Source organism: Astyanax mexicanus, chromosome 23, assembly GCF_023375975.1.
Source record: "Astyanax mexicanus isolate ESR-SI-001 chromosome 23, AstMex3_surface, whole genome shotgun sequence".
NCBI classification, from domain to species: domain Eukaryota; kingdom Metazoa; phylum Chordata; class Actinopteri; order Characiformes; family Acestrorhamphidae; genus Astyanax; species Astyanax mexicanus.
The window spans coordinates 29664906-29685803 of NC_064430.1; the positions used below are offsets into that span (position 1 = coordinate 29664906).

General features: G+C 38.5%; 1 protein-coding gene across 1 annotated transcript in view; it reads left to right on the forward strand.

The window, feature by feature from the left end:
• ankrd11 (ankyrin repeat domain 11) overlaps positions 1-20898 on the forward strand; it is a 214921-nt gene that overhangs the window by 162893 nt on the left and 31130 nt on the right. Inside the window, exons 3-4 of the mRNA XM_007230069.4 lie at positions 9455-9600; positions 15475-15613. Of these exons, the coding sequence (XP_007230131.3) occupies positions 9514-9600; positions 15475-15613 (226 nt within the window). The 5' untranslated portion in view covers positions 9455-9513. The remainder of the gene's footprint in view (positions 1-9454; positions 9601-15474; positions 15614-20898) is intronic.

Here is a 20898-nt window from a genome sequence, read left to right on the forward strand (position 1 = left end):
AGGGATGAGGTTTGTTGGTCATCACCCAACATCTTGAGGCCCATTGATGCTTATGAAGGCTCCAAAAGGCTCCAAATGTTTCTGGATGGCCTTCAGAGGTCTTCTGTGTTTCAAACTCGTAATTTCTTTGTTCTTGGTGGGCCTGTAAACATTAGCAGTGTACTCACAGAAAGGCTCCGCAATTATTATGTCTGGAAATGCCCTGCAAATATTACAGCAGGCCACTGCAAACATTCAGAACATGATGTTGGGTAAATCAAACAGATCACAGGCTATTGAAGACATCAGCCTGCCGGACGAGGACACAAGTTGCGGAGGCTAAAATAATATCATCATACAGTGCTTTCTAGAGCACGTGGGACCGGATGCTGTCCTCATGCCGCTCAGTTCACGGCCACTATTCTTTCACTGAGAGATTTAGCCCATGTTTTGTTTGCTTCGTCCAAAGGGCGGGGGCGGAGGAGGGCAGCGAGTGCAGAATAGTTGCCGTTGTACTGTTTTCCACTCCAAATCCGTATGGTATGCACATGCGTGTCTGAGCCAGCAGGCCAGGCCAGTTCGGACAGGGCAGCTGGAAGCGGGAGATTAGACGCCGCTTTGTGTGCCTGGCTGAACACGGGCCTTCCTGCACAGTCAGCAGGCGGGAGGAAGCTACCTAAGCGGGACCCCCAGTGACCCCTGGGGTCAGCCTCAGCAAACTGCCGCGCTCCCAAAGCCCGATCCACGCCTGCATTCTTCCGTCATCCGCAGGCTCAGGGCCTCCGAGCCCTCAACAACACCCGGATTATCTGAGCCCACAGCTAGAGCTGAAACTCGGCCTGCTAAGCCTGAATGTGGAGCACGTGATTAACCGGACCAGGACGCAGGGATATCCCAACCCCACCCCATCCCAACTACATAAACCCTATATAAACCTCAGCTTCGAAGCCTGGTCCTGCTCTTCTTTTAAAAACCCTTGATTAATATAATGGCCTGGTGGCCAAAATGCTGAATTGAAGCCTTGCTGCTCACACTTGATCACTTCTTCAGGTCTATGTATCATTAGCTGTTAGTCTTGCGAAAAGAAACACTTTCTTACGTTTTAGACACAGACGTAGTGTTGGACAAGTGTTGTTTTTTGTCCGTTTGTCTGAGTCAACAATTTAACTACTAATACTTGTAGCCTACTTGACTGGCTGTCCATATTTATGCATTTTATTTCATTTTAGTTTTTGTTTGTTTATTCACTTGCAAATTAGATTGATAGCTGCAAAAAAGTCTCACCAGCTTAAATTCCTAAATATCAATTTACTGAAATAGTCTGCTGTTTGGTCAGCTAGCAAACAAAACAAAGGAACAGCCAGAGCCTTAAAACATATTGTTCCTGTTTTCTTGTTTATTTATTGTCTTAAATAAAGAAGGATTTTGTTTCCTTTGGGTTTGCCTGCTAAAAGCATTTTGACTTATTTTTTGTTTTTTTGTTTTTTCCTTCTTGTATAAGCTAGTACTGAAAATAATTTAATATTAGGTTGGCTTACTGTAGGATTTCACGTTTTTCATACACGTAAAAAAAAGTGGTTAATGCACTCAAGTGGCCCTGCTGTCTAAGCATTGACAAACCAATCAGTGCTGGCTTGAGTCCTAGTGATGCCCCAGCCATCTTTGTCTAGAAGTCCCATAGAGTATACCTTCTCCTATGATGATCATTAAGAATGAGGTCTATAACGCACAAATACAAATAATATTCAGATTATTTAAATCATGTTTTTTCCCCCGATCTGCTCATGAACATCACATCAAATTAATTAATTACACATCAAAACTAATTGCAGCCTCATTGTTGTTTATGTATCTGTAGATGAGTGTATATTTCTATATGAGTGTGTATTTATCTGTAGATGATTGTTTATATATTTGTAGATGAGTGTATACCTGTAGATGATGGTTTATATATCTGTAGATGAGAGTGTATATTTATAGATGATGGTTTATATATCTGTAGATGATCGATTACATATTTGTAGATGATGGTTTATATATCTGTAGATGAGTGTATACCTGTAGATGATGGTTTATATATCTGTCATAGACAGTGTATATTTATAGATGATGGTTTATATATCTGTAGATGAGAGTGTATATTTATAGATGATGGTTTATATATCTGTAGATGATCGATTACATATTTGTAGATGATGGTTTATATATCTGTAGATGAGTGTATACCTGTAGATGATGGTTTATATATCGGTCATAGAGAGTGTATATTTATAGATGATGGTTTATAAATGTGTTGATGATTGGTTACATATTTGTAGTTGATGGTGTATATATCTGTATACTAGTGTATGTCTGTAGATTATTGGTTACATATTTGTATGTGCGAGGTTATATCTGTGTATGATGGTTTATATATCTGTAGATGAGAGTGTGTATCTGTAGATGTTAGTTTAGATACCAGTAAATAAGAATCCTGCTGCTGCTGGGGAGATCCATATTTGGGTTAATCTGTTGAGTATAAATGTTGCTATGGGTTATTTTCAGTATTGCAGGCTTTGGAGACTGAGGCCCCCTGTCTGTGATATATTAGAGGAATTGGCCACTGTGGAGGAGTGTATGGACCCCTGGAGGAGTGTGTACTCCACACATGCTCCATATTTGGGGGCTTGTTTTGTGTGTGTGAGTGTGTGTGTGTGTGTGTGTGTGTGTGAGCTGCAGGCAGATGCGACAAGATCAGTGTTGGACAGGGGCCGCGCCTACAGTAGGTTACAGTGCAGGAAGTAGGCCTCGCGATGAATTGGAGAGGGCTGCAGGCAGAAGCTGCACTGTTGGATACACACACACACACACACACACACACACACACACTCACTCACTATAGGGCTAAACAATATATATTTTTTCTGCGTCTTTATTCCATGTGCACATGTTATAATCATATCTCAGGTTGTTTAATGTCGAGCTACAGCTTTAAATCTTTTTGACTTGTTTTTTGCAGAAGAGAAATTCATAATATACTTATTTTATTTGAATAGATTATATCAGTCCAATATTGCTTATTTTACCACTTAATATAATGTATATTGTACAATTAATTGTATGGCATGTTGGATATCTAAAATAAGTCTGGCTTTAAAAATAGTATTTTATAATTAATAGTGTCAAAAAGGTCAAATTAATACAATAATAAGGCTGTGTTCACAGCCATTAACACATGCTCAAGCTCTAAAGACTTGGTCACATGATTAATTTGCTTAAAAAAAAAAATATATATATATATATATATATATATATATATATATATATATATATATATATATATATATATATATATATATATATATATATATATATATATATATTGGACCTTTAAATAATGCAAAGAAAACAAATTAATATTTGATGGAATAACTCTGTATAACTCTGAATAATTTTAATCACAGTTTTCATGCATCTTGGCATCATGTTCTCCTCCACCAGTCTTACACACTGCTTTTGGAAAACTTTATGCCTTTACTCCTGGTGCAAACATTTGGTAAAAGCAAAGCAGCTCATCATTTTTAAGTGCCATTTTTTTTTGCCAGAGCTGTATTTATATATATAAAACAGTTCTAACACACACACACACACACACACACGCTCAGATTGTAAAGCAGTGTGCTCTGCACTAGTGGCAGATGCTCTGCAGCTTGTGATTGGTGAGGAAGGTGGAGGAAATTAGGAGTGGTTGTGGCTGCCTTTCCTCTCAGCGTGCTTGTCGTGCTCTTCATGTGTGTTCCTCTTCCTGCCCTGAAAGTTCACCGAACACACACTAACAAACACACTCACACCCAAACGCACCAACACACACACACTCGCGCACTCTCAAGGTCTTTCCAAGTCGCCAATAGAAACCAAAACAAAACAGAGAAGAGAAAAAAGGGAACATGAAACTCTAATAACACGATAACGTCATCCGCCGTGCTGCTCGCTGTGGCAGAGTACACACAAGTCTCACAAGGAATGGAAAAATTAATTACACAGCTCTCTCACACACACTCACACACACCGACGAATACTTTCACACTAGCTTCGTTTCACACGTTCTGAAGTGCTTGTGTGGAATATTTACAGTAGGTGAGTGAAGAGCGTGGTTAGAAAAAGGTAGAGAAACCATATACTAAATCTATATGTCCAAATATTTGTGGATACCCTGTCTAATGAATGCTATGTTCAGCTACTTTAAGTTGCACCTTTTACTGGGACACACACACACAACTGCTCTAGTTCCTGTAAACTACTGACAGTACTGGACCTAATTGCACAATGCTAAAGCTAATACCAGACATAGGCTAGCTAAAGGACTGTAAAGCACCCCCAGCATAAAGGCATGGAGCAGTGCAAGATGGTGCTTTATCTAATACTATTATTGTTGAATGCAATACAGTCTAATTCTCACAGCAACTCACTCTCAGTAACGATAAGAAAGCCTTCCCTGAATGGGAAAGAAAGTTACCAAAAGCAGGATAAACTGTTATATACTATATATAGCTAGCACGCTAACTCATAGCTGACATCCTAACCTTGAAATAATATGAGAAACACTATAGCTTGCATTTAGCATGTTAGTTAGTGGTTCAACATGAAGTTACCTTCTGACTGTAAGCTAAAGTGCTAGCCCCAAGCTAATATGCCAGTTCAGCACAGCCATGCTAAATTTAAGGTAACAAACGCATCATGCTAACTACAAGCTAAAGCCCTTATTTAAGAGGCTAACCTAAAGCTAACACTTTAAACACAAGCACAAACCATTACTCTATCTTAATTGTCTACAGCCTGCAGGGCCAAAGCACGAAGCTGACTTTCCAAACTCAAGCTAACATGCTAACTGCAAGCTAAAGCCCTTGCCCCCAAGCTTACACAACAGCCAAAGATAATACTTCTACCACGTACTTGACACTCAGTGTCTGAGCTTAAATAACAGGAAGCTAACATTCGAAACCTGAACTAACATACTGAAACACAGACTAGCATGCTAACTGCAAGCTAATAACTTAGCTCCAAGCCAGCACAATATTTCTGACACAAAACTCCAACCATGTGCATTGGACATGCTAATTGGAGGCTGGCATGCTATACCTGAACTAAAATACTAAAAACACACTGACTGCCATGCTAACTGCAAGCTAATGCATTAGCCTTAAACTACCACCCTTACCCAAAGCTAATACACAATAGACCTGAGAGGAAACTAAATCCATGTTCTGACACTCAAGCTCTGGGCTGACATGCTAACAAGGAGCTAGCATCTAACAAGGAGCTAAACTTGTGCTAACACATGAAACACAGACACAACTGACATGCTAAATGCATGCTAATGCCCTAGCCCCAGGCTAACACAATAGCACTAAGATAAAACTCCAATTAAAAACTGATCGAAGATCAGAGGTGAGCTAACATTCTAAACTTGAGCTAATATACTTAAAAACAGACTGATATGCTAACTGCAAGCTAATGCCAAACTAACACTCTGTCCCTAATTAAAACCCTTGATCAGTTCAGTGTGTTGAGTAGTATGGTGTTAGATGGATATCGCAATATCTTATTTTAATTGTTATATATAGTGATACATATTGAGAGACCGAAGCTCATAGGTCACTTGCAAACAGGGAGCTAACATTCTAAACTTTAGCTAATATACTGAAACTCAGACTGGCATGCTAACTGCAAGCTAATGCTCTAGCTCTAAGCTAACGCTCTAGCTCTAAGCTAACACTCTGTCCCTAATTAAAACCCTTGATCAGTTCAGTGTGTTGAGTAGTATGGTGTTAGATGGATATCACAATGTCTTATTTTAATTGTTATATATAGTGATACATATTGAGAGACTGAAGCTCATAGGTGACTTGCAAACAGGGTGCTAATATTTAGCTAATATACTGAAACTCAGACTGACATGCGAACTGCAAGCTAACGCTCTAGCCCTAAGCTAACGCTCTAGCCATAAGCTAACGCTCTAGCCCTAAGCTAATGCTCTATCCCTAAGCTAACACTCTGGCCCTCAGTAAAACTCTTGATCAGTTTAGTGTATTCAGTAGTATGATGTTAGATGGGTAGATGTTTCATGTACCTTACAATATAATGGGTATCTATATATCGTATTTTAATTGTAATATTGATATATAATAAGACTGTAAGGCAATATATTACCATATATTTATATGTAAATTATATAAATATATCTTAATCAATAATATATTTTTGAACACATTTTTGTAATGTATTTGTATAAATATAAAAACTGATAAACTACTGGCGCCAGTAGCTGCCTGTTTCAGTAGCGCAGTCTCTTTGTGTGTTTTTCTGAGTTTTTCTACCTTTATTTATTGTCAAACTCCAGAATTTCTCTCTGGGATCAATAAAGCATCTATCTGTCCATCCGACTGTCCATCCGTCTGTATTGCAAAACATAATAAATTGCGATACTTCAGTGTGTGTTTACACACTTGTAATGTTCACACACCCCTAATTCCAAGCGCCCACTACTGTGAAACAGCCATACTGTCAGCATCCTTATCAGGATGTCTGGTTTGTTGTGTGTCTTAAAATAGGCCGGAGTGGCATGTATTGTTCTAGAACATGTGTCGACCTACTTTGAGAGATGTGTGTGTGTTTGTGTGTGTGTGTGTGTGTTTGTTTATCTCTTTCAGTGTCTGACCTTTCGGTCACATTGAGATGTGGAAGCTGGGGTGTGTGTGGTGAGGATGGGATGTGTAGGAGACATCTCATGTTCCATATGCCAGGAAGAGAGTGGAGCAGTATTTCTCTGTGTGTGTGTGTGTGTGTGTGTGTGTGTGTGTGTGTGTGTGTGTGTGTGTGTGTGTGTGTGTGTGTGTGTGTGTGTGTGTGTGTGTGTGTGTGTAGGGGATATAAATAGCTGTCTTTGAATAGGAGAGCTGCAGAGGGAGGGCCGTGGCGCCAAGGCAGAACCGAGTGCCAGCGTTACTGGGGAGGGAGAGATGGAGGGAGGGGGGAGGGATGGGCGGTGTTCAAAAACAGCACTCTGGAGTAATAGCATTATGGAAGAGAGACTTATGGATGTCTCTCTGTATGATTTATTCATGTTCCATATAGTGCAAGGATCGTCACATACTGACGAAAGAGTTCTATACAGGGGTGCAGGGGCGGGGCCTGAAGCTGCTCTGGAGCAGGGGGCACAGGAGACGGGCCTTGTGTTGGGTCTGGGTAGTGCTGATTTGTATATTCAGTGTAACACAGGGTAATGGTTTCTGCTCTGCTATGGTCTCTGTGTGGTGTACAATAAGGACAGAATATGATGTGATGTGTGATAACTAGGATTGGGATAAAATATCAATATTATGATAAATCGTATCGCTTTCCTTTGCAATTTTGGTACCACTTTAAAAAAAGACTACCTTTATAAAGGGTTTATAAATTGTTTACAATTAGTTTATTAATGGTGACTAATTAGGTTGTAAATGCCTTTAAAATCTTTAATTATCAGTTATAACACATACATAAAGGGCAACAGTATAGATGGCTGTGTTTTTGGCAAACAGGTCATTGTTGCTCTTTCTACATATGTGTTATAACTGATTATTAATGACTTTTAAGGCATTTACAACCTAATTAGTAACCATTAATAAACTAATTGTAAACCATTTATAAACTCTTTATGAAGGTAGTCTTATTATAAAGTGGTACCGCAATTTTTAATCGATACGTGGAGTCAGATATGGATATTTCAACTGAAACATGGGCATTTTACACTCTCAAACACTTGCCCCCTCTAGTTAGACTTAGTAAAGTTACTGCTTCGTTGCTCAATGTGGTGCCACTGTAATTAAATGAATAAAGTAAACCTGTGATGAAGAATATTGGTTGTTAAATTCGGTGAAATCCCCACCAATAAATCCATAAAATGGTATTTGCTGGTGTATACCAGCAATTTATTTATTTATTTATTTATTTAGCACTTGGCTTGGTTGAACTCATTTTCTAGGCTAAGTATTCTTTGGTGCTTTCGTTTACTGAGGACCTCTACCTCACTCTGCCTCGCTCTACATCCAGCCTCATTAGGTCAAATAAATACAGTTTGAAGCAATTTAAGTTTGCTTTTTATCTAAGCATACTGTGAAAACATATATCGCAATAATAATACAAATGTGATTTATTGTACAGCCCTATTATATGCATTAAACCCTTTGTTGTTCTCCTGTTTCCTGTTTTTTTTTTTTGTTTGGACCGGAGGTGACAGCTGTGGATTATTAGCTGTAGCGTCAGTCCGCAGCTCAGCGAGGGGTTGTTTGGTGCAGAGCCCGAATGCTTCAGAAAAGGCAGTAAATAACAGTGATGGATAAAAGGCTGTCCAAATTTGCTGAGTTAAAATCTGAACTTTTGAGTAATGCTGCTGTGGCACTGTGGCTTCTGGGAAGCTGCATTTTTAATCAGCCAAATATGATGAGTATGATGAGTTCTCTCTTTCATTGTGTGCGTGTGTGTGTGTGTGTGTGTGATAAACTTGATATAAACGTGTAACTTCATATATATTTGTGCTGTTGTTTGGCTAAGCTAAAATACATAATACACAATAAAATCATTAAAATAACATAAAAATATTTATTTATAATTTATTTAGTTGCAGTAGTATATTATAGAAAATAAAATAAATGATTATACTGTATTATACTATATTAGGGCTGCACAATATATGATTTCAGCATCGAAACTGCAGTGTGAACTTGCAGTAGTCATCGCAGAACGCCCAATGTAAATCAAAAAATCAATATTTGGTGGAATAACCCTGGTTTTTAATCGCAGTTTTCATGCATCTTGGCATCATGTTCTCCTCCACCAGTCTTACACACTGCTTTTGGATAATATTATGCCACTCAGTTTGGTTTGATGGCTTGTGATCGTCTATCTTCCTCTTGATTATGTTCCAGAGGTTTTTAATGTAGAAAAATCAAAGGAACTCTTATAATTTTTTTTTTCCAGAGCTATATATCGCAGAACAAGGAAAGCCCTGTATATATACTGGTTGTTGTACTACTTCTGATCATAAATATGGCTGTTTGTCTATAAAATTGAACATTGTATTGCATTATATAGTAAAACGCAGAAAGCCCGGCCTCCATGCTGACACCCAGATCTGTTTAGCGGGCATTCGCTCCGGCTCCTTCTTTTTCCAGGTTTACATTAAATTGCATTTAACAAAATGCCACAGGTTTGGCAGAGCAATCAGAGCTACCCCACATTTAAAGGGCAGCTCTGAGTGAGTGAAGCCGCCTGCCCATCACCTCCGCCAGCCGAGCTGGGTGTAATTGCTGGAAATGGAAAGCTTGATGTTCTGCTAATGGGAGCGTTGTGTGACTGAGCAGAAATGCCTCTTTTTTTTCAGGGAGACGGGCAATCGGTGCTAATGTTTTTTGCTTCTCTCTCTCTCTCTCTTTCTCTCTCTCTCTCTCTCGCCCAGACGGTCGATGACGACGCGATGGAGGCGTGAATGTGGTTTGGCGTGGCGATAGCTGAACGATGCCCAAGGGTGGGGGTTCTAAAACCCCCCAGCTGGAGGACTTCCCACTCGGCACCGACATGGTGGAGAAGCAGGGTGGGAAGAAGGTGAGAGAACCCTACCTCTCTTTCTCTCTATCTATCTCTCTCTCTTTTTCTCTCTCTGTCCCTCACACACACACACACACCCTACTGTTATGACCTGCTAAAACCATTATGAGCAGTTAGGAGACAGTCTGGCACTGCGCTACTGAAAGAGCGCCTGCTGTATTGATTATGATCTAAATCCAGTCCCCGAGAGAGGTGCAAGCACACACACACACAGTCTCATACACACGTTACACTTTCTCTGCTCTACTTTGGTCTGTCTAAATATTTATAGCCAGGAAACTGCATATGAACTCTTTATTCATTATAATTATTGTAGATTAATACATTACATGAACAGAAATATTGGGACACCTGCTCATTCATTGTTTCTTCTAAAATTAAGCGTATTATGAGTCTGTCCTGCTTTTGAGGGAGTAACTGTCTTCCCTGTATCCAGCAAACACAATTTTTTTTAGGTTTTGGAGTAGAAATTGCTGTGAGATTTGAATTGTGTTCAGTGAAAAAGCCAGAGCTTTATTGAGAGCAGAGTGTTTTAATATGTTGACTAGCACTTTTTGGATGCTTTGGGATGTTTTGGGATACTTGCGGGCTTTATACCGCTATTTATAGCCCATGTCTGACGTTAGGCATGGTATCAGCAGGTTCATATTTGTTTATTTGCTTCAGAGAGCCCTTATCTATTGGCAGTGGTCAATAGCTCTTCCTTCTATGGCAAGTAGACGAGCTGTTTGTGTGTGTGCATTTGCACCTTTGTGTCAGCAAGCGGGGTGAAATGTAAAGTAACTGAATGGATCAATAAATAAATTAATGCATTAACGGGGGTGTCTACAAACATACATATACATATTTAATGGTTTAATGGATTTTTATTATTATTTTTGAGTGAATAATATGTATATATTTATATGTATGGATCAGGCTTTGTTGTTTTAGTAATTGCGTAATAATTTAAAAACTTTAAAATCTCATTTTAAAGCAGAGTATTGTGTGGATGGGTGTGTTTGCTCCTGTGCCGTGCATTTTACTCTTACTCTGCTGCTGTTGTTTTTATAAGGGGGCGTGCCTGATGTATTTTAAAGCACACTAGCTTTGCACTACAGAATTTAGTGGGTATTGGCTAATACTTAAGATTTTGTAATCATCAAAAAGCTTATTCATCCATATTTAATTTATAAATAACTGTAAAGGTCCTGTCTGTCAGCAGCAGATGAAAAAAAAAATCAGCTGTTCTTGCTAAATTTGATAGATTTACCTAATAAAATCTATGTGTGGTTTTAAGTGAAGAGTATTGTAATGTATTCTAATGCTTAAACAGTATTTGGCACACATTTGAAGCCGCTCCAAGGTAAACAAGCTTGGCCCACATGCATGTCGGCCTAGTGTCACCTTTGATATACTGCTTCCCGTAAACTCCGTGCCCTGCTATATAAGGTTTATGTGAGTCGCCAGTCTGGGTTTTATCTCCTTATCCTGTTTATTTAAGTGCAGATAGCTTTTACAGTTGGCTACAGGGATGTTCCTCGTCTTCCTTGTGCGTTAAATCCAGCCGAGGAGGGTTGTTCTGGAGGAGTGTGTGTGTGTGTGTGTGTGTGTGTGTGTGTGTGTGTGTGTGTATGTTTGCTGTGTTTGCTGTGCTAGTGCCGCTGTTTCACTTCCTCTGTGGATATTTTACAGCTCCTTTCTGAGCGTTTCCGCGGACGTCTAGCTCTGTGCTAACTGTAGCAGCAGCAGCAGCTCCAGGCGCAGGCTGATGAGGTCATGGCAGTGATGGGATCATGCTGCGAAATACGATTCCAGCTCGTGTGTGTGTGTGTGTCTATGTACAGAATTGTGTGCAGGATTGCATCAGTCACTGCAAGGGGGAGGGAAAGAGAGAGAGAGGGAGTGAGGAGAAGCGAGCGAGGAAGGGGAGGGAGCGAGAGGAGTGAGGGAGCGAGAGAGCGAGTGTGTGTGTGAGAGCATTGCTAGGAGACCAGTCACTAAACAGGGCCGCTCACACAGGCAGCTTTGAAGCAGAGCGGCGGCTCACAGCTGTCATTTGATTCAGCCTGTTTTTCCTCCATGTGCTGCACCAAACCCTCCTCATCCTTGCTCTGCCACACTGCCTGTGTTACGTATCTATATATACGTATAGTGTATACAGCTCAGACCACTTCAGTTTCTGAATCAATTTATCTGATTTTGCTATTTATAGGTTTATGTATGAGTAAAATTAACATTGTTGTTTTATTTTATAAACTACAGACAACATTTCTCCCAAATTCCAAATCAAAATATTGTAATTTAGAGCATTTATTTGCAGAAAATGAGAAATGGCTGAAATAACCAAAATGATGCAGAGCTTTCAAACCTTGAATAATGTAAAGAAAACAAGTTCATATTTATAAAGTTTTAAGAGTTTAGAAATCAATATTTGTTGGAATAACCCTGGTGGATTTTAATCACAGTTTTCATGCATCTTGGCATCATGTTCTCCTCCACCAGTCTTACACACTGCTTTTGGATAACTTTATGCCTTCACTCCTGGTGCAAAAATTCAAGCAGATCATCTGTCTTCCTCTTGATTACATTCCAGAGGTTTTAAATTAGGTAAAATCAAAGAAAGACATAATTTTTAAGTGAGTTTTTCCCTAGAGTTGTATATAGATTTTAGGGGTGGGACAATATATCAATATTATATCTATACATGTACCAATGTACCATCATTCGGATATCAAAATTCAGACATTAATTCATCTCGAAAAACAGTTAGCATCACAGTTAGCCGTTAGGCATTATGGATTATCTTCCATTTTAGCCACAAAAAGTCCCCAGGACAGATTGTAATAATGAAAAGTATATGGGAATAAATGTACTGAATACAATTAAATATGTATATATATGTGAACTTTGGTAACCAGCAAATGCTGTCATAGCCAGAAAAGGGTCCTGAGACCTACCAGACACTTTTTTTTGTTTTTTTACACACAAATAAATGTGGCTTTGCAGGAATGGTAGTAGAAGCACACTGATGATATTAATCATTTATTGTAACATTTTGGCTAATGTCAATTTAAAAGAACATTCCTTTAATCTTAAGGAAAACTTAAGGACTGCTGCTTTAAGTGTGTGTTGTTTTGATGTTCTTCCCGCCTCTGGGGGGACCACTGAGTTCACACACTGTACGTAAACGCAGTGTGTGTTCAGGCAGTGATATCACAGTCTCATGACAGAGGGAGTGTTAGTGGTCTGAGGGCCTGAGACAAAGAGAAAGAGAGCGAAAGAATGAAGCCGACTGTGGGAACAGAGCCACTATGCATTCCTCCTCAGCCTTATCGCTCCATGTCCAACCCCAAACTTCCACAAAGAGTTCCTTAATTAGCCTTCATTAGGCCTGCCAGCCGCCTGCCAGCGCTCCAGCTGCTCCGCCAGCCTTCCGCAATCCAGAAAGGCAAAGAAAAAGAGCGGCGGGGGGAAAGAAGACATACATTGCATAAGTGTATTTATTCATTTATTTTAATTGTATAATCGTGCGCCGTGCTTTCCAGAGGAGCTCTCGTTAAAGTCTCTGCCCACGAGGGTGATTATAGAGCATTGTTTAGAGAGGAGAGCGGCGCTGGCCGTCACATGTTCGCTCTGTTATATAACTCAAAATTATAATGGAGCGGTGAAGGGGAAAGATCCAGTTTAGGAGCCTGCACGCACAAGGACCTGCTAAGACCCTCCACTCACAGACTTGAACATGGTGTGTGTGTGTGTGTGTGTGTGTGTGTGTGTGTGTGTGTGTGTGTGTGTATGTGTGAAAGTGTGTATGTGTGGAAGTGTGTGTGTTTTTCTTGGCAAAAAAAAAAAAAAAAAGTTTATTCCAAAAACTTTTTTTTTTAATTTAAATATAACTAAATGTGTTATACATTCAGACCAAAAAAATCTATAAATGTTTATCTATTTCGTAACTGTGACTTATTCAGACCCTGTTTTAAAAATTTTACAAAATCAACAAAAATGCATATAAACTGCAAACAATTGTTTTTTCAAGCATTATTATCGCATTATTCAGTTAATTGTTTTTTTTTTTATTAAGTACGATATAATATCCTTACCCTCACATACTGTGATAACCTTTACACTGCTATGTAAGAGTGTGGGTGTAAATTTAGCTTTCATCATTTGTGACTGTATTGATGCACGTCCAACATATTTTGTTTACAAAAGTCAGTTTGGTTAATACAAATTTAATACAGTATCTAAGAGAAAAAGCATAAATTTAACCCTGTGTTTCTTTTTGTTTAATTTGAGCAGATATTTGTGTATGTTATAGTTTGTTTTGTCTAGTGCTGTATAGCGCCACCCTGACGCTGTTAATGCAGCATTTTTTTTCTGACTAAAATATCTCATTTTTAGCCGTTTATATTAATAAGTAGATAACATATTTACCATGACATGACTATGCATGCATGATCTTATCTATATTGTTTACTGTATATTATTTGTATATTAAGGATGCACAGTGATGACAGAATTACATTGGTATTGGCCATTAATTACTGTTATAATTACATTGTTACTTGTTCATGTATTTATTGTATGCAAGAAAAGAACTAAGCAAAGCTGGACATGCTACTACAATGGGCTGACGCATGCCATACTACTTTAAAATCCATTGACTTTTTTTATTACTTTCAATAGATCTATTGTTTTATTTAACAGTACTTTTCACACTGTAAGACACACTTAAAATCCTTTAATTTACCCAAAAATCTACAATACGCCTTATAATCCAGTGCTCCTTATGAATAAATGTTACCAGTCAGGTATTAAGGAGCAGTAAAGCCACTCTGCTAAAGTACAGCTTTATAAAGGAGTTAAAGTGAAGTTTCTCCAGCAGTATTAGCATTAGCTGCTAAGAGGTGAGTATATCAGACAGTAGTCTGTGTGTTTACCGTGTTAAAACAAGCTACGTGGAACGAACTACCAGCTAATATCACCCAGGCTTACCGGAACACACAGAGTTCCTCAGTGTAGCGCTATTGGGCAGCATTTACTAGTGCTAAGTGATGCTAACTGCAGTGTTGAAAGTATTGAAAATCTACACTTACTGTAAATAAACAGAAGCACTTTACTCACCCAAATAAACAGTTTTCAGGACAGAAATCTGTGTAGATTAACAACATGGCAACACCCTTGTTCCTTACTATTGTCGCTTAAAATGCGCCTTGTAATCTGGTATGCCTTATTTATGAAAATTAAATTTTAAAAATAAGAATTAAAGCTCTGACCAGTATTTGTAATGACTAGTTAGCTAAATAAATTGCTCAAGAGCAATCTTTTAATTTTATTGTTCGTACACAGTTAAAAAGCTAAAACAATATAGCGGGGTGTGTAGTCAGCAACTATACACTTGTGTAATATCACATATACATTAAGTATATGACATATAATACAAATGTTAATAATAATGAATCAGATTATCTGAGAGGAGTTTTAATGCAAGGAGTTTTTTTTCTCCAAATAATTGTATTTTATGAAATTAAAGTTTTGTCATATGCACATCACACACTGTAAAGCTAGAAGTGAGATCAACAACTGTCAATTATAATGAACAAGATTAAAAAAAAAAGATGAAACAAAATAAAAAATAACAAATAAAACCATTAAATAATAGATAGTAAAAAAATAAAATACAGAGATAATAGACATTTAAGAAGTTTGCAGCTTATTAGATGAAGGAAAATGTATTTTTTTAATTGTTGTTGTTGGTTTGGTGATCACTGTTATTTAATTATTAGTTTATTTATTTGTTTGTTTATATATAAAATGTCTGAATGCAGCTTTATAGTTTTTGAGTGCATCTCTCTTTCTAACACTTGTGTCCCTCCTCTTCCTCACCCTCAGGATAAAGATAAAGGCTCGTCAAACAAAACTCCTAAATCAGACCGCAGCGATGGTGTCAAAGAGATGAAAGAGAAGGCTCCTAAGAGGAAGCTTCCCTTTACTGTCGGAGCCAATGGAGACCAGAAAGATTCTGACTCAGGTAAGGGGGCGGGGCCTGTGAGGCCCTCACTGCAGGGGATTGTGGGTAGGGAGAGGGAAGGAGCAGGAGGAGGGCTAGTGTGTGTGTGTGTGTATGTGTGTGTTTGGTCTGCACTGCAGTGTGAACCGGATTAAAGGAAATAAATCCTGATATCAGAAACGTTGCTGCAGTAAGCGTGGGATCTGCTGGAGTATGAGGGGATGAGAAGGTCGTGGGTAAGACTTTTTTCTCTGGTTGCTTTCATTAAGGAGCAGAGACCATTAGCGAGCGCTGTGTGCTCATGTGCTGTGTTGCTGGAGCTTAGCTTCCGAAGATCATGCAGTTAATAGGTGGTAATTTGGGATTTAGATGTGTTGCTTGATAATATGAAGCCTGTATTCTCCAGAGCGAGACTGGGCTTAGATTGAGTCATTTAAGTGTGTTTTTATGTATTTATTTATTTTATTTTACATTATCGTCCACAGTGTAGCTTTATAGCAGTGTAGAGGTCAGTCTGAGCAGCTTGTTTGGGGATTCCTTGTTTGTGCTGTTGTTGGTTGTGCATGTTTTGTGAGTGTAGATTAATGTATTAATTACTCCAGAGGGTTTTTTCCCCCCCACAAAGCAGGATTTTCTCAATTAGCCAGATAGCATAATCCCAGTCTGTGGATTAGGAGGAAAGATATGGGAAATTCCAGTAGCTCTTGATTTTATCCTCAGGTTTTCCAGTTTACTGCTTGAAAAATGACCCCTGTTTGTTGTGCTGCTGTTGATTGTGCACAGTTTTGACTGTAGATTTATTTATTAATTAATTTGCATGTTTTTTCCCCTTATTTAGCCAGATAGCTAGCTAGCTAGTTTGATAGATTATAGCCAGTCTATAGATTAGGAGGAAAGCTATGGGACATTCCAGTAGATCCTGATTTTAGCCTTTTTTTAAAGCCCAGGTTTTCCAGTTTGCTGGTTAGTTTACTGATTGGAGAAATTACGTTTTTTTTTTTTATTATTATTTCATGCTAAAAGTTATATGCTAAAAGATTGCTATGCATAGTTTGCTGATTGAGGAATTATGACTGCTTTTTTAATTTCTTGCTTAAAGTTCTATACTAAAAACTTGCTATACATGCACTTATAGCAGCATTTCCTCAATTAGCCAGATAGCTAGCTTGATTCAGCTGCCCAACCAGCCTGTAGATTAGGAGGAAAAGTGTGGGACATTCCAGTAGATCCTGATTTTAGCCTTTTTTTTTAAAGCTCAGGTTTTCCAGTTTGCTGGTTAGTTTAGTGATTGGAGAAATTATGACTGCTTTTTTTTTCATTTCTTGCTAAAAGTTCTACACTAAAAGTTTGCTACCCATGCTCTTATAGCAGAATTTCTCCAATTAGCCAGATAGCTAGCTAGCTTGATCCAGCTGCCCAATCAGCCTGTGAATTAGGAGTAAAGCTGTGGGACATTCAGATCCTGATTTTAGGCTTTTTTCCTATTTAAGTTTTCCAGTTTGCTGTTGAGAAATTATCACTGCTTGTTCTTTTTTTCTTGCTAATAATTGTAAATGCATTAAAATAACTGTATACTGAAGAAGTATAGCAGTGTAGGCTAAACTCTAAACAGCATGTGCTAATGTTTTGGTGCTGTTTGTACATGTATTTTGACTATTTTTTGTTGTTTTCTTTTCTTTTCTTTTGTTTTCTATTTGCACAAGTCAGTATTTTTTCAATTAGCCAGATAGCTAGCTTGGTCCAAATGCTCAACCATTAGAAGAACAGCTATTGAACAATTCCAGTATATCTTGATTTAATTGCTCCAGTTGTCCAGTTTTCTGGCTAGTTTCTTGCTTGGAGAAATGAAGCCTGCTTGTTTTATTTCTTTTGCTTGTTTATTGTGTAGCAGTCTGTCTGAGATATGTGTTTGTGGGTTCTTTATTTGTGTTTATGTTTATTTTTCACATTTGAGACTGTAGAATAATTCAGTAATTACTCTTGATCTGGATTTTTCTCAGTTAGCCTGATAGCTAACTTTATCTGAATGGATTAAGATGAAAGCTATGGGACATACCAACACATACTGGCTTAAAGCTTAAGTAGGAACATTGGTAGAAAGGTTTGGCTGTATTTATTCATTCATATATTAAATTATCTATTTATTTGTTTATTGATTTTAAGAGCTTGTGCACTGTGTAACAGTATAGAGGCCATTCTTATCAACAAGTTTTGGAGTTTCTTATTTGTGCTGATGTTTTGGTATGGGTTATATGGAATGTCTTAACTACTGTACATGTAAATATATTTGAACAAAGCAGAATTTTCTCACTTGATCTAAATTCCTGGTGAGGCTATTAATTTGGAGGAAGACTATAAATATTCTAGTAGATCCTGATTTTAGGCTTTTCTTTCTTTTTCTTAAGGTTTCTAGTTTTCTTGTTTGGAGAAATGCTTGTTTTATTTCCTGCTAATACCTGTAAATACATTACAAATGTTGCCTGTGTATATGTATAGCACTATAGGGGACATTCTAAGCAGCATGTTTGGAGTTTCTTTGTTTTTGTTTATGTTGGTTGTGCATATTTGTGACCATATATTAATTTACTGATTATTTTTTAGATTTTGTTTTACGTCTAAAAAGCAGTTTTATTTCAATTGACCTGATAGATATCTTGATCTTGTTATCCTAATGCCCTCCCAGCCTGTGCATCAGGTGGGTGAAAAGCTGTACCAGTTTGTTGACAAGATTGCTGCTTTAAAAAATGGTTCCTGAATATCTTGGCTGTATGTTTTTTCCTGGTTTCGTTGCTCCTCCAGGCAGAGATCACCCTCTCTAACCTTTTATCAGGCCGTTGGCACTCCCCCTATTTTGTGTGGCTTGGCCGTTAAGCGTAAAATCTTCCCTTTTTTCCCCCCAGTCTTCAGACAATGCCTAGAGTGCTCATTGTCATGCTAATGCTAATGGGGGGTGGTGCTGCCCCCTCCACCTTTTCACTGCCCTACTGTCTGTCACTTTCACTGCCTTTCTCTGCTCAAATTATGCCATTGTGCTAGATTATGCACTCATATTTTCACTGTGTGTGTATGGTGTATGTATGTATGTGTGTGAGTGTGTGTCTGTGTGAAAGTGTGTGCATGCGCATCAGCCATTCATTCACAATAATAAGACGTTATTGAGCTTTTACGTCCGTTACATTTCCTCCTCTCTTTTACTGCAGTTCTGACGCTGCAGACGCCCAGGTTCACACCTCTTTGTGTACCTTTGTGGCTGCAGCTGCTTTTCAGACCGGGAGTCACATGATGCAGACCGCCCCACTCCAAACTGGGAACTGGTGTTTTATTTAGTTACACACTTACAGTGTTAATTTGGCCACTTTATCAGAAACACTTTCACTTACAGGCCACTTTCACACACTATCAGAAACTCCTACTTTACCTTGTGTTTCTCCTCACTGGCCTTTTTATTAGAAGCACCTACATAACCATACCTTGTGGTTTCAGTCACTGGCCACTTTATTAGAAACCCCCCCTACCTTACCTTGTGCTTTCACTCACTGTGGCCACTTTATTAGAAACACCTACTTTACCTATTTATTTTTCTTGCGGGCCACTTTATTAGAAACCCCTAACCTTACCTTGTGCTTTCACTCCCTGGCCACTTTATTAGAAACACATATCCCCAACCTTGTGCTTTTACTCGCTGGCCACTTTATTAGAAACCCTGCTATTTTATCTTGTGCTTTCACTCACTGGTCGCTGCATTAAAAACACCTACTAGTGTTTCTTCTTACTGGCCAGTTTATCAGAAACACTTACATTACCTTGTGCTTCCACACTCTGGCCACTTTATTAGAAACCCCAAACCTTACCTTGTGCATTCATTCACTGTGGCCACTTTATTAGAAACACATACCCCAACATTGTGCTTTTACTCACTGGCCACTTTATTAGAAACACACACCCCAACATTGTGCTTTTATTCACTGGACACTTTATTAGAAACCCCCAACTTTACCTTGTGGTTTCAATCACTGACCACTTTATTAGAAACCCCAGCCGCAACATTGTGCTTTTACTCACTGGCCTCTTTATTAGAAACACATACCATACCTTCTGCTTTCACTCACTGGCCACTTTATTAGAAACACACTAGCCCAACATTGTGCTTTCACTCACTGGCCACTTTATTAGAAACACACTAGCCCAACATTGTGCTTTCATTCACTGGTCACTTTATTAGAAACACACTACCTTACCTTGTGCTTTCACTCACTTGCTTACCTTGTAATAAGCACTGCATCACTTTAATTGTGTAAAAATACAGGGCTGTTAGACTTCAATAGATTATTTGTAAAGATTGGTGGCAGATATGGATCATTTTGTCTTATGTTTAAAACATGATCAGTAGATAGCAGAAAATGTGAACCTCAGATTTTATGCATTAAAATTGTGCATTTTTTATACTATGACAGTTTTCATAACATTTGATTTACAGCTTGCAGTATCACAATATAGTGTAACATGTCGAATTGAATTCCATGTATCATGATGGGTATTGTTTAGCCAGCTTCTTGCCAATGCACAGCCCTAGTAGAGCTGGGCAATATGATGATAATTTATCGTATTGTGATGCATTGTCTTATAATATTGACCGTATGCTTTAAAAATCCTGTTTTAATGGATGATGTGCAGCAAAAATCAGTTCAAATTAATAATCTCTGCTTTAAAAGTCATTAAAAAGCTGTGATAAATGTGTGTTGTGAAAATATCTATCGTAATATATTTTTTCTCTTTTGGCCAGCTCTAAGCCTGGGTGATTTGTGCCCTTTTTATTAGTCAGTACAGTCAATATTTGTCCCGTCCCACTGTTTCTGGTCTGTTTGTAATGCCGAGTCATTGTCAGTCCTCTGTGGGATTTTTGCAATACTTGGCACAGTTCCTTGTCTCAGCCCTGATTGGCTCTTTGAGTCATGATACATGTGTGTGTGTGTGTGTGTTTGTGTTAGTGTATGTGTGTGGGGTCTTGTTTACCTCTCTTTGCTTCCTCTCCCAGTGGGATATCTGCCAGTTCAAGCCTCCGTAACCTTTGCACCATATACACCACTGGCACTCGTGGACACACCCACCACTGACTAATAATCCAGCATTCTGTACACGTGTTCCAGCGCTAGAGCGTCTTTACTGGGTTTAATTATGAACTGAAAACTCCTTTCATCTGTTAGAAAGAAACCGCCTGCTCCAGATTGCCGTTCTCTGACCAGAGAGTACAGAGAGAGAGAGTCTGGCTTTTATTATGTAACAATCTGGAATGATCAGCAGTGCAC